The sequence below is a fragment of the Neofelis nebulosa genome, chromosome 3 (genome assembly GCF_028018385.1).
Source record: "Neofelis nebulosa isolate mNeoNeb1 chromosome 3, mNeoNeb1.pri, whole genome shotgun sequence".
Lineage (NCBI taxonomy): Eukaryota > Metazoa > Chordata > Mammalia > Carnivora > Felidae > Neofelis > Neofelis nebulosa.
The window spans coordinates 36,902,665-36,916,360 of record NC_080784.1 but is presented as its reverse complement, the minus strand read 5'-3'; the positions used below and the strand labels follow the sequence as shown (position 1 = coordinate 36,916,360).

Genomic DNA, 13,696 nt, shown 5'->3' with positions numbered 1-13,696 from the left:
CACCTTCAGCCCTTCCTTCCTGCCTCCAGCAGTAGGGGCCTGAGTCTCTCACCCAACTGTACTTTGCATTTTATTTATTTTTTTAAGTTTGTTTATTTATTTTATGAGAGGGAGAGCGCACACAAGTGCGAGTAGAGGGGGGGCACATGGAAAGAGAGAGAGAGAGGGAGAGAGAGAGAGAGAATGAATCTCAGGCAGTCTCTGCACTGTCAGTGCTAACTCAGGAATCATGAGATCTTGACCTGAGCCACCCAGGCACCCCTTCACTTTGCATCTTAAAAGAGGCCTGCTAGGAGAGGAAGGGGGGACCCAAAAGGCTAGTGATGAGATATTCCTGAAGTCAGTCGGAGAAAATATTTCTTGGTGGGGAGTCCCACAGTTCCACAAATCATTCACACTGGAGACCCCTGTATCCTCCCAAGTAAAATGGGCTTCATTCTTTCCATCAAGAAATACTTATCTGTGCCTACTTTATTGCCAGGCTTTGCCATAGGTGCTGGGGGTACAACAATACATTACATAAAGAATGAATCTGCCCTTTGGACATCTGCAGCCCAGTATGAAAGATGACAAACTCCTTCAGAGTCTCTGTCCTTTCTGCCACCTTGTCCTCAGCCTCCCCCTCCCAGAGCCCCTCTTCTGGCTGCGGGGCAGCAGCCCTACAACTGTGTTTTGATCACACCAGTCGGCAGGCCATGCCAGCCAGGCCACCAGGTGCCCCTACCCAACAAGGAGTCTGCCCCTGCCCTGGGGTCCCAGCTGCCAGGCCATGAGTGGGTGCAGGGCTCAGATGAAAGGGGGAGACATCCTTGCAGCTTCTGCCCTCCAGCTGTGCCTCAAGCCAGAGCCTTCTAGTCTATGAAGCAGCTCCCTTCCAAGCTCTCCCATTTCTGGGCATCATAGGGCCAGCAAGTGCGGCTCTGCCCATGTGGGCCAAGTCCCCCCAGGAGGAGCCACCTACCCTGGGCAGAAAGGTCCTGAAAGACCTTGACATTGTTCCCCTCCCCTCTCCTTGAATATTCTTCCTTCCTATCAGAGTCCTAGCTCTCCTCCCCAACCAGGTCTTCCCTCATCCACAAAGCCCAGGTTCATTCCCCCAGAGATAGGGGGCTCTGCTTCTCTGTGCTTCTGTTACCTTGCGTATGAACTGGGTACATTTTACCCGACCGGCCTTGCCGTGCCATTGGAAGTAAAATGAGATTGTGGATAACACGGGAGCTCTGTGTGTGTCAGGCGCTGCTCTAGGAGCTCTGTGTCTGTCCCCTCACTTAGTCTTCACAACAAACCTCTGAGAAACATATTATTATATCTCCATTTTACAGATGTGCACACAGGTGGTCAGAGCAGATGCCCAAAGACACATAGCTAGCAAGCAGCAGAGCCAGAATTTGAATGCAGGGAGTCAGGCTGCAGTCTGCGTGCCTAACCGACTACCCCAAACTGCCCCCAAAGTAGTTTGTAAATGCTGTGCAAACTCAAGAACATTATTATTATCCCAATGGCTGTCGCCCCTTCAGGCACACCTTCACACCAACCTCCCCCGCTCTCTCTGAAAGCAGAAAGCTGACCCTGTCCCAGGGTGCAGGTCCCCGAATTACTTAACTCAGCTCTGGGACACCAGCTCCGGACCAGATCCCTCAGAACCTGCTGCCCCACCACCTGCAACCCCTCCCGAACTCACCAGCTACCTGTGTCTCGCCCAGGGATCCAGGAGCTAGTGTCAAGAAGAGAGCTGCAGAGGTAAGAGAGAGGCAGGGAAGAGAGAGACACGGCTGGCCAGGGCAGGGAGATGGATGGGCCCTGTTCTGTGCTGGCCAGCATTGGATTGGCCTGGGAGCCGAGGATTGGAGCAGGGCAGTGATGTGCAGCTGCTGGCCAGGGGAAGCCAGCCTGATGCCTAATCAGATCAGATGCCCCTGCCCAGAACCCCCCTCCATTCCTCTACCTCCCTCTTTCAGCTCACTTACCTCCTCCCTTGCTTCTCAGCCCTGCCCTCCCTGAGGTCTCCAGCTGTCCCAGCTGATTTTATAAATGGCCTTTGCAGAAGGTGGGCACCTTGGCTAATTGAATCAGTGCCTAGGAGGCAGGAGGCAGGAGGCTGGTTAGCATCACGGCTGAAAGGTGGTGGCAGCAACAGCTTGAGTATAGCCATTAGGGAGGAATCTGAGCGAGCAGAGAGGCCCAGGCAATCTGGACCTTGGTATATTCTGAAGCTGCAAGGTGGGAACTCACCAGGGGCCCTGGATACCCCCACCATGAGCCTGAGAGCAGGCTTACAGTGTAGACCACAGGCACACACACACACACACACACACACACACACCACTCATGCTCTCAACAAAAGAGAATACAAAGGGAGGCAAGAGAGAAGAAAAGAAACAGGAAGAATTATATACTATGCTTGTGTGGGTACATGCACAGTTATATGAATCTGTGTACACATCTCTATGCTGGGCACCACTCATGGTGCCATTCTCATCTGCCCTGATGTCACCTCTGCATAATGATGAGCAAATATAAGAAGTTTCTAAGTGTCCTGGTCACAGCAGAGCATCTCCTGGTATCATAACGGCTGCCAGGTAGCAGACCCTGGAGCCAAGAGAACCTTTCTTATAGAACTGTCACTTGGTCTTACATGGCCCTGTCCCCTGGAGACCAGTCTGTTTCCTCACCTATGAATTTGCCTTTGACAGCCAGGCTGGCATAGAAACACTTCAAGGAGGGCTTTACCTCTGTGCTTCTGTTTGAGATGGATTCCTAAGGCTCACCTGGCCATTAATCCCCTTATTAACCATCTCCTGAACAACTATTCTGTGCGTGGGCTCTGCAAGGGGTGGGGGGGAGGGATGAGTCTGTCATTCCCCCCAGCTCCCAGCTCTAGGTGGGACCAGTATGTGGTGTGGACTAAGGGATGATGCACATGTCACAGGCGACAGTACGGTTGAGGCTGGCTGCGCTGGCATTGACACAGTTTTCTGTAGGAGGACCCACCCACCTGGTCATGCCTTCTGAGAGGGACGCAGATAGCATGGTCTTTGTCCTTAACAACTGCCTCGAGGACTTTCATTACCCCTGCCAACTTCCCCAAATGCTCCACTTGCCCCGCCCTCCCAGCCCTCACACCTCCTTTCCCTAGGGCCCCAATCTACCACTTCCCTTTTGAGCAAAGCTAGCATCAGAACAAAACTCACAAGTCCCTGGATCTCCAAGGAGAGGAAAGAGGCGGGAGGGGGCAATTTTCAGCTTAGGGTCCCACACTTCTAGGAAGCAGGGTCCACAGGGCTCCAGGTGGGATTTGAGCATCTGAAGGGGCAAGCTCCTACATGACGATTCCTCAAGCTATCCTCCAATCTTCTGGGTAGCAAACATGTAAGTTCCCTCCTTCGGGACCAAGCCCCCACACCTGGCAGCTGCTAAGCCCCCAGTGGCCTTTTCCACAGGGTAACACTGCCCCCTGGTGGGCTGAGCTGGGACGTCCACCTCAAGGGCTACCTGAAGGAAATTACAAATATGGCATCCTTGCCTAAGAGCCCCCCAACTCCTGCCCCTGGCCTGGAGAGGGGTGCGATCGAATCCCTTAAAGGCCTTAAGCATTCCTGCCTGCCTCAAATTTATTCTGATGCTGGTATTGGATGATGGCAATAGGGACAGCCCTTTGGCACAGACAAAAGAGGCAGGGCTCCAGGAAGCCCACCTGCTACTCTCTCTAGCCTGCTCACCCACTGGCTCAACTTCCTTTAACAAGGGGCAAAGGCATGGTTTGAGAAAAAACTTAGATCACAATGCAACTGAGAAGCTCTATCTCATTTCCCTCCTGTGCCTTGGAGCTCCCTTCCAACTGCTTTCAGGACTCTTCTAGCTGGGTGCAGTAAAGCCATCTTAACCTCTGCGTGTCAGAAATGAAGCTCGCCTTCTTCCCCAAACCTGAATCTTTCCAGAAACTCTATTTCTCTGAGTTCCATACCCAATATTACTCCAAGGTCTGTAGGCCCTACCTCAACATCTTTTGAATCCAATCTTTTCTGAATTTCTCCTTCCAACTCAGCCCCAAACCATCCTATCCCCAGTCCATTTCCCACAGGGATGGTGGAGTTATTGCCCTAATGCACAGCTCTTATGGGACTCTCTGCTCAAAAGTCTTGTCGTTCCCCCTCCCTCTGTCACCCCCCTCACACACACACACACACACACACACACACACACACACACAACATGGTTGGAACCTGCCCTCCCAGCTAGATGGCCACATGTTCCCTATACTCTGAATGTGGAACTCTTTTCTGAGCACATCCATACCTTCCCCCACACTTTCACTCATGCTCATTGATCTACCCACAATGCTCTACACACACTCCTTAATCTTCATCAAATTCCACCCTTGAAGATCCACATTCCAGATGAAATCTTTCTTTAGATGTCTCCAGTGAACAGTTGTCCTCTCTGGCCCCCAGGACCCTGATTCACCTCTTGCAGCACTAATGTAATGCAATGCCTTGTAACAGACATCTGTGCTTTTGTCTCAGCCTGCTCTGGGATGTTGGCATCCTGAGGCCAGGGCAGTCTAGAGCCCTGCAATGCTCTATAACATTGGCTGAACTGGCTGGTAGCAGAAATGTATTGACATGACATGACATGATATAGACATGGACCAAAAGCAGGTGTTGATGGGGGGGGGGGGTGAGGGCACAGGGCATAGAAGCTGAACTGTAGAGAAGTGATAGACCTGATACTGAGGGTCTATGGAGAATTACAGAGCAGGAAGCCTTCTCAGAACGCTACATGGTGAACAAAGAAGGCAAGTCTTAGGAAGGCAAGGGATCAATCCAAGGCCACACAGCTGGTTAGTCTCACTTGTAGTGCATAAGAGGTCCAGTAAGTGCCTACTCTTCCCATCCTCCAGTCCAGCTCTTCACACATACATTCTGCTTCCCCACTACTTTCCTGGTGTTGACTCGAAGCTGGCAAAGGGTTAGAGATGCTTGAACCTCTTTCCCAAAGTGCCCTGACTTTCACAGACCACCCACACACACACACACACACACACACACACACGCACACACACACACACACTCTGTGGACAGATGCTTGGGACCCAGCTTAGGCCCAGAGAAGATCTTGCTGCTAGGACAGAAGGTGTCCATGGTGGTCAACTGAAGCATATGTCTCCAAGAGGGCTGTGGCTCTCCCATCCCCATCCCACAGCACTTATGCCACACAGAAATATTCCAGATGTGTTTAATGCCACAGAGAAGTCTAAAACCCACATAAAGCTGCAGCCATCGTCCCAGTGCCTGGAGCCGGGGTGGTCCCCTGAAGGGGACGTCAGCAGGGAAGATGCCTGTATAAGGCAAGAAACCAGGGCAATTTGCTGACATCCTTTTGTCCTCTGCCCTAAATGCCCAAGCTTCCTTTAGGAAAGACAGAAGAGGAAGTGGAAAAGGGGTAGGAGGAGGGTGTGTCTTTTTAGGGCCCCCTTCCTGCTTTGGGAGGATGACTCACACAGCAGGCCCTGGGAGGGACAATTCCTCAGACCAGACTAGGGCAGGCCAAGGCAAGTGTTCCAGAAGGAGCAGAGGGAAGTTCCTGGAGTGCAGTGGCCAGGAGAAGTAACCTGAAGAAACTAGAAGGGAGGCCTGTGGTCGTCCTCCCACTCCTTCACACTGGCCTCTGACTGGTGCCCCAGCGAGCACAAGATAGCTTCAGCACCGGCATTCGATAAGGTCAACATCTCCCCTGCCCCCCGTCACTTAGCGCCTTTCTTAAGTACAACATTGTCATACTCCGTTCCCTGTGGCCAGCCAGACGCAGAAAAGTCTTGCCCTGCTGGGTAGACGTGCTGGAGGCTGCTGGTGTCCCTGTGAGCTGAGGCCTGCCTCCTCCAGGCTTCACCCTGGGGCTCCTGTGGGCTGTCATACAGGGACAGGGCAGCCACTCCCTCAGGCTCATCGTATATGTGGTCGGGCTGTGGGGCCGGATGCTCCTCAATGCTGTCATACAGAGGGTCCACTGGGGACTGGGGAGGAACCGCCAGGATACCCCTGAAGCTTTTCCCCAGGTTACGAGCTACTGCATCGAAGGGCACCGCATATTCCCCCTCTGGGCCCCGCGGCCGGGTGGTGGGGACTGGAGTGGTAGGTGACGGAGATGGCAGTGAATCGTGGGGCCGGGAGTAGGGGCTTTCTGGCCGGGGCAGCACCGCAGGGACTGTGGCTGGCTGGGTTTGGGGCCCAGGAGGGGCACTGTTCTTCTGGGCAGAGATGGCCTCTTCCAGAGCCAAGAAGATCTCATTGCCTTGCCGAGTTTCAAACTCAAAATTGCCCTCTCCAGAGACACAACGCCGGCCTGCCTCAAAGGAAAAGGTTACCTGGGTGGAAGGGAAAGGGAGATTATTGGCCAGTCCACACAGTAGAGTCCCTTCTCCCAGACCCAGCTCCCAACCACAAACCTGTCACTTCCGACTTCCTTCCACAAGAACCATGAGAGCTTCTCCCCAAGTTGTTAAGGAAAAAACCCAGAGGGGGGTGAACCATCCCTCTGGGTTTTTTCCTTAACAAGCAAAGCCCTCTCTCCTGTCCCTTCCTTCTCCCTGCCATCCATTCAAGTGTGGAGGTTGGTATATATTCATTCTCAATAACACCAGCCCCTGTTTACTCCTCTGACCTCCCTACCTCTTCCTGTTCTCTGGTTCTTCTAGTCCCCACCCACTCCCCCTTCCCTCTCCTTCCCCTGGCTCTCTCCCCACTGGCTGTTTTCTTCTGCTGGTTTTTATCTGTCTTCCCTTCCTCCTCCCATGCTCTCTTCCTTTGAGGGCCCCTTTGTCCTCTCCCTGACAATCTCCTCTCTCACAGGCAGCCCCTGCTCACCTTGTCCCGCCCAAAGCGCCTCAGGAACCTGTAAGGCCACTCATACAACTTGGTGCCCAGCTCAGGGCCACCCCACAGCTCCAGTGCACTCTCTCCAGCCCGCAGGGTATAGGATCCCCGGAGCCGGCACCTCTCGCTGGCTTCTGTGGGTCTCATTGTCACAGAGAACTCCTTGCGGGGGGCCGCTGGGGGGGGCAGAGAGGGGAGGTGGATCAGGCAGTTCATGGGAAACAGATGGCCTGCCTCAACTCTGCTCTAAATAAGCATGCCAGAAGACTCCAGAAAACACATTATCCATGTGCCTCCTGACCCTGCAGCCTGCATCTTGGAGGCTGAGCTGCCCTGTGACAGGTCATATTCCCCAAAATGCAGGTACCTCCACCTCCTACCCTAGTCAGCATCGTGCCCTGGCCACATGCACCCCGACCTTGTGCCCACATCCTTCCTGTCCCTGTTGCCAGAGTCACAGCCTTGTCTTCCCCATCTAATCTCCTGCCCTTACCCAGCCTCCTCCCCAAGTCCTGCTATCACAGCTGCAGGTGCAGCCGACCTTACCCTCCCAGCTTGCAGCCAACCCACCCACTGCTGACGCCATCCAGTGCCCTCTGTGAGGTGGAGCTTGAATGTCACCCTGTGCCCATCTGCTCCCCGCACACGCCCAAGTCAGTGGGCTAGACACATCACAAAAAGGGACTGCTTCGTCAGCAGAAAGTTCCACTGCCACAGGACACTTTAAATCCATAAAACTAAAACCTTCTCAGACACTCTCTCAGGTCCCCAGGACAGAGAGTTCAAAAGCAGCACCTTCACTGGATCCCCCAGCCTTGCCCTCTCCCACCATCAGGGCCTGGGCAAGAGGGAATGAGCCACAGGGGGATGGGGAGGGGGTGGGGGAGGCCTGACGCTGGAGGCAGTCCAGGCTCCCCCACCTCAGGCCACTCCCGGAAACGATGCAGAGAAGCCGATAAGGGGACTGGTCGGGGTTGGGGGCAACCACAGGGCAGGAAGACTCAGAGGCGGCCAGCCGCCGGCCCACAGCTCCTCCCCACCACACCCTGGGGAGGGCGCCCCAGGAGGGGAGGCAACCCCTCACCTGCAGTCGTGCTGCTGTACAGTTCATTCTCCTCCATGCAGGGCCAGCTGCCCTTCCTCGTCGGCCCCAGCAGCTCCTTCCTCTGGCCCTGAGGAGGAGGCCAAGGTCTCACCACTGTCACCAATGCCAAGCCCCACCTGTGGCCCAGGACTCCCTCCAGAGCACACTCAGCCTGCTGTCCCTGTCTGCATTCTGGATTGGGGCCCCCCCCGCCCCGCCAGGAACCGCCCCCAACATCCTGACCTTGGCTCTTAGAACACCTGCCCACAGCAAGTACCGAGTGCCCCCACTCCCACCTGCATGCCCCTGCCTTTTCTGCATCACTGGATGACTCACAGGGAAGGCCAAGAGGCAGATGGCCTGCATCCAGTCACTGCGCTCTGCAGCGGGGGCTGCCAGCAGGTACAGGCGTTCCTTGGTCTCCAGGAAGAAGGCGCTGGTGTCCCGGGGGCTGCTGGCCTCCCCGCCAGCCTCAGCCACCCGTAGGCAGTCACTGAGGCGGATCACCCTCCTGGCGGCCTCTCCCCGGCGTGGCTTCTCAGGGCCCTCCTGGAGCTCCAACCGGGCCAAGGCGCAGCCTGACTCTCCATACAGCATAGCCCCAAACCGGCGCCATTTCTGAACCCAGACGCATGGCAGGTGAGGTGCGGGGAGGGAGCCACCCAGAGATGGAGAGATAGTGATCAATGGGGAGACGAGGAACCAAGGGAGAGGGCGTGGGGCAGCACTCGGGTCAGAGAGAGAGGTGAAGATCACAATAGACCCAAGGAGTCAGAGGGGATAACAGGAGCCTTAGGAATTAGTGAGCATTGGAGACCCGCCCCACACGGCCGAGAAAGAGGCCTGCAGTGACAGCGAGTGGAAAAGCAGAGTCAGAAGGGAGCCCCATGGGGACAGACTGCAAGGCAGGCCCAACCAAGATCCGAGTCCAGAGGCAAAACGCCTGTGAGTCCCTGAAGCCCAGAGGAGAGATGAGAGGGTGGCATGAGGGCCGAGACCAGAGCTCATCATTCTCTCTGTGTGAGGCCCCACAGAAAACCCTGTGCCAGGAACTTCAGTCAACCCTATGGAACCTTCCTGCTTCACCCCTTGACAGGTTGGGTCATGAGAGAGACAGAGAAGCCCTTGTGCAGGTCAGCAGAGGGACAGAGGACTTCCTCATTCGAGGAGGCCAAGGAAGGAAAAGGAGGCTGGCCACAGAGACCCCGGCTCAAGCTTGACACCAGCCAAACTCATCCCACTGGGGCAGGAAAGGGAGAAGGAACTTCCACAGCAATGTCAAATTATCCCCCCACCTTGCCCTCCATTCCCTCCCAAAGCATCCCCGTGTTACCACAGAGCCTCAGAGGCAAGAAATGGAGTCAGAGCCCTCATGTACCCTCCTCCCCACTGGCGAACAGCCATTTGCAAAGAACTCAGCTTGGGGCCTGTTTGGGGAAGTCAGTGGCTGCTAAGGGTCTAACGTGGGGAGTGGCACAGTCCCCACCTTCCCATACAGGTTTTGGAACGTTCGGGGGCTCCCTCTAATCCCCGGGAATTTCTAGCAGCAACCCCCCCAGCCCCTCTACCCAGTCCCAGCCCAGCCTTGCCCTTACCTTTCCAAAAGTCTGCTGCTGCAGAAGATACAGGGGGCCCTGCTTCACTGCCACTTCTTCCATCCTCTCACCATGACGGTGCCCCAGCACTTCAGTTCTCTCCTTCCACGCCCGCCCTCTTTCCCTCCTCCCTGCCGTGGGTTCCCCCTAGTTCATTTCCTCTCTGCCTAGAGTTTTCTGCAATGTTCTTGTCTGCTCGATGATGACAAACCCAAACCAATAGGCCCTGTGGTTTCTTGCTCTGTGTGTGTGTGTGTGTGTGTGTGTGTGTGTGTGTGTGTGTGTGTGTGTGTGTTGCCGAGTGAGTTTCATGCACAAGCTTCCTGCATTTTCATTGAGTAAGATAATTTCCAAAAAGCCAATTTCCAGCTTTTCAGCCAGCAACAACTCAGGTACAGAAGCTGGCCGGGGAGTCAAACCAAACAAGGAAGGGCTGACCTATAGCAACAAAGAGACCCAGAACCAAGTTCAACAGTAAAACCAGTAGCAAAAGGCCCTCACACACAAGCTGGATGTTCAGCATGACATAGCTGGAAGAAAACTTAGAAATCAACCAGGCTAAGTCCCTAATTTAAAAATGACTGGATGGAGGCTCAGGAAGATCTGAGGAAGGTGTTCAAGGCCACCAACCGGAACCCAGGTCTCTCAGCTCAGTAAGAAAGAGCTTAGCCACACATACACCCACCCAGCACACAGGACACATCAGACAGATCTCACCACTTTCACACACAGCTGCAACTGTGTTTCACTCTGAGGGGAGCACTCCCTGCCCCAGTCAACACCACACACTTACAACACCTTCTTGGGATTCTAGAAACATGAACATCCCCACCTTGAAGCATGCTATGTTCCCAGAGCCCATCCAACTGGTTGGAGTTCACCTTCTTTCCAGCCTTTGTGAGCATTATAAAGGCACTAGAGTTTCATCTGGAGATTATCTGATTGTGTTTTTAAGTTACAATAGCAATCTCTTATATTTAAAAAAAAAAAAAAAAAAAAGCTTTATAGTTGCCAAAACAAAAATGCTCCTTAGTTACTAAAGCTTCCAGGCATACAATGGTCACCAGCCATAATATCTACCCCTGGAAAAGGGAATGCGGGTATGAACCCACCTGTTTGAGACTCTTCTGAAGTCACAGGACTGGTGGGGACAGGAGAAAGCACCAGGGCTCCTGATTTTTATTCTGATGGTCTTTTTATTGCTGGCACCTAAATGGAATCCAGACTCCATGCAAGAAGATACACTGCTTTGGGGAAATCTAAGGTTCCCAGAGAATATTTAACTTAGAACCAGATGGTTTAGAGAAGCAATCTGATGGGGCATGGTGCAGAAATGTTGGGGAACCAGAGAATTAGACCAGCACTCTTGGGGTAACCCCATAATGGGTACTTATATAATTGGGCCATTTTCTCTACCACAGGGGTTTGTTTGCCTTGGGAAGGAGAACAGAGGAATGCACTGCTTAGGCCATCTGCTGTAAATGCCGTGCGCTTTTCCAAAACAGCTTTGAAAGATGAATGTTATGAGCTCTGGGAGGAGAGGGCTGAGTCACGTAAAGCTCACGGCACTCAGCCCTGTTGCCTGGATTTGAACAGGTTGATCCAGAGATCAAGGGAAAACCAAGGATGCTGGTGTATGAAAAGCTCCTTGGGGAGTGGTTAGGAGTATGGAAATGGGGCAGGGTCTACTCCATCTCTCCAGTCCCTAAGGAAAGGCAGTGTTTCCTAGGAGCCGTTTGGTCTTTGGACATCAGCATCTCCTTATGAGATGAGAAAAGCAGAGTGTTCAAGGCCATCCTGGAGGCTGCCAGAGCCATGCCTTTCCAACATTAATGTGCAGATCCTGTTAAAAGTGCAGATTCTGATACAGCAAGTCTGGAGTGAGACCAGAGATGCTGATACAGCTGGCGGGTGGGCCAGATCTCAGTTTGAGAAACAGGGTAACAGGATATCCCTCCCCTGCCTTACTCTGATCACCTTTCCCTAAGGCAAATTGGACACATTCTACTCAGAACCACAGGGGGGCACCCGAGCTTACCAGATTACTTGAAAGCTTTTTAAACCTGGAGGCCTGAGCCCCAGGTATTCCAGACAACCACATGCCATCCCTTGCCTCTGGTAGATGCAAAAATTCTATGGCTGTTGTCTGCAGAAGATGGAACAGCTGGAACAGCAGGAGTGTACTATGAGTGACACACTTCAAGCGCCTTCCACTTTTGCTGGTGGACTTGTGGGGTCCCTGCAGTGGAAGTATGAACCCCATTACTTTCTGCTGGCCACAGGCGAATGCTGTGAGCAGAGACCCAGAAGACATAGCTCCAGACACAGCAGAGGGGCAGAAAATTAGAGGCCCTTAGGTTACCAGGCACCAATGATGAGAAGAGAAACCACCATAAGGGGGAGAGTCTCAGTGGTTTATGCTGAGGCACAAGTGGGGTTTGGAATGCTCCTTGGCTCCTCTTTGCTTTTATTGGAAATGAAGGGACACCACACCTCACCTGTGCCTCAATATAAGCCAGGGAATCCTTTCCTTTACACTGGGAACAGGGGTTAGGAACCATGCAGGTCAGAGAACACAGTTCCAAGAACTTTGCCACTTTTGGTTATCATTCTCACCAGTGATTGGCAACTAAATCCTTAACACAAAAGGGCTTGGGAGCTTGTCTTTGGGGGAAAAAAAAAAAGGAAGGAAGAAGCAGAGACTGTGTATGATTCCTTGGGCAGGCTTGCAGATTAGATGAGTCTCAAGCAATGGACAGGTGGGGCAGCTACCCCAGGGGTAGTGCTGGGCACACAGCAGGAAAGAAGTAGTGTACAATGGGCATGGAGCTGGCACAAGCCTGAGAGGCATGGAGAACTGAGGAAAGAAATAAGTGACCTGGGGTCATGAAAGATCTGACCCCAGTGGTTCCTGAGTGTGGAGAAGGGAGCACAAGACCAGTCTCTCAAGTTTTGTTCCTAGTCCTTCCCTTTCTCCATTAAGTAGGATTTCACTTCTCCCGGTACAAGTAAAGAGAGACTCAATGCTGGAAACTCTCTGAGAAGGGCTTATAATAGAATACAATCATGTTACTTAACATTGACATAACATTTCAAATGCTGTGTGTTCTGATATGAACCCACACACACCACAGAATGAGACAGAGACATAAATTAATTAACTCAGATTATTTATTGAGCATCTATTATGTACAGAGAGATACTACGGACACAGCATAAACAAGACAGAATCCCTGTTTCATGTTTTGTTTGTTTGTTTGTTTGTTTGTTTAGAGAGAGAAAGCGCACACAAGTGGATGCTTGTGAGAAAGAATCTTAAGCAGGCTCCATGCTGAGGGGCTCAATCTCACAGCCATGGGATCATGACCTGAGCCAAAATCAAAAGTTGGATGCTCAACTGACTGAGCCACCCAGGCACACCCATTGTGGTTACTTTCTAATTGGAGACCCTGATGGTGAAAATAGTATGCAAGTAAATAGCTTTGAACAGTGATCAATGCTACAAGTATGACAGGGATCGGGGCAGAGGACAACTTTCAGTGGAGTAGTAAGAAAAGCCTCTCTGAGGAGATAACAACAGAACTAAGAAGTCAATGAAAGCAGGGAACTAGCCACTTAAAAGATTTGGAAAAATATTCCAGGCAGAATTTACATCAAATGCAAAGGCCCTGAGACAGGAACACCCTAAATGTGAGGAGCCTCAAGAAGGCCAGAATGACCAGAGCATTGTTAACAAGAGGGAACATGGTAGAGATAAGATCAGATCATGTGGCTTCTTGGGCCACAGCAAAGATTTGGAATGCAGTCTAAATGCAACGGAGACTACTTAAGGATTTTTAAGCATGGGAATAATGATCTAAATGTATTATTTTATTTTTATTTTAAGCTTTTTTTAATGTTTATTTATTTTTGAGAGAGAGAGAGAGCGTGTGTGCATGAGTGGGGGAGGGGCAGAGAGAGAAGACACAGAATCTGAAGCAAGCTCCAGGCTCTGAGCTGTCAGCACAGAGCGCAATGCAGGGCTTGAACTCACAAATGGTGAGATCATGACCCGAGCCAAAGTCAGATGCTTAACCCACTGAGCCACCCAGGTACCCCTAATTTATTATTTTAAAATAATGTTCTGCATGGGGCACCTGGGTGGC

General features: G+C 52.4%; 1 protein-coding gene across 1 annotated transcript; it reads right to left on the bottom strand.

The window, feature by feature from the left end:
* Window positions 1–5,221: 5,221 nt before the first annotated feature.
* Window positions 5,222–9,747, bottom strand: DOK2 (docking protein 2). Its single transcript, XM_058720410.1, has 5 exons — window positions 9,552–9,747; window positions 8,293–8,574; window positions 7,957–8,044; window positions 6,864–7,048; window positions 5,222–6,364 (listed from the first exon to the last, which is right to left on the bottom strand). Exons 1-5 carry the CDS (start codon window positions 9,612–9,614, stop codon window positions 5,744–5,746), a joined length of 1,239 nt encoding a protein of 412 aa, XP_058576393.1. The 5' UTR covers window positions 9,615–9,747; the 3' UTR covers window positions 5,222–5,743.
* Window positions 9,748–13,696: the final 3,949 nt, after the last annotated feature.

What these genes read in the sequence shown, in the direction of transcription:
- DOK2 (XM_058720410.1), bottom strand. Translation starts at nt 9,614, where the DNA reads ATGGAAGAAGTGGCAGTGAAGCAGGGCCCCCTGTATCTTCTGCAGCAG. An exon ending in TCTGCCTCTTGGCCTTCCCT is followed by an intron (nt 8,045 to 8,292) that starts GTGAGTCATCCA and finishes CCTCCTCCTCAG; the next exon opens with GGCCAGAGGAAGGAGCTGCT. An exon ending in GTACAGCAGCACGACTGCAG is followed by an intron (nt 7,049 to 7,956) that starts GTGAGGGGTTGC and finishes TGCCCCCCCCAG; the next exon opens with CGGCCCCCCGCAAGGAGTTC.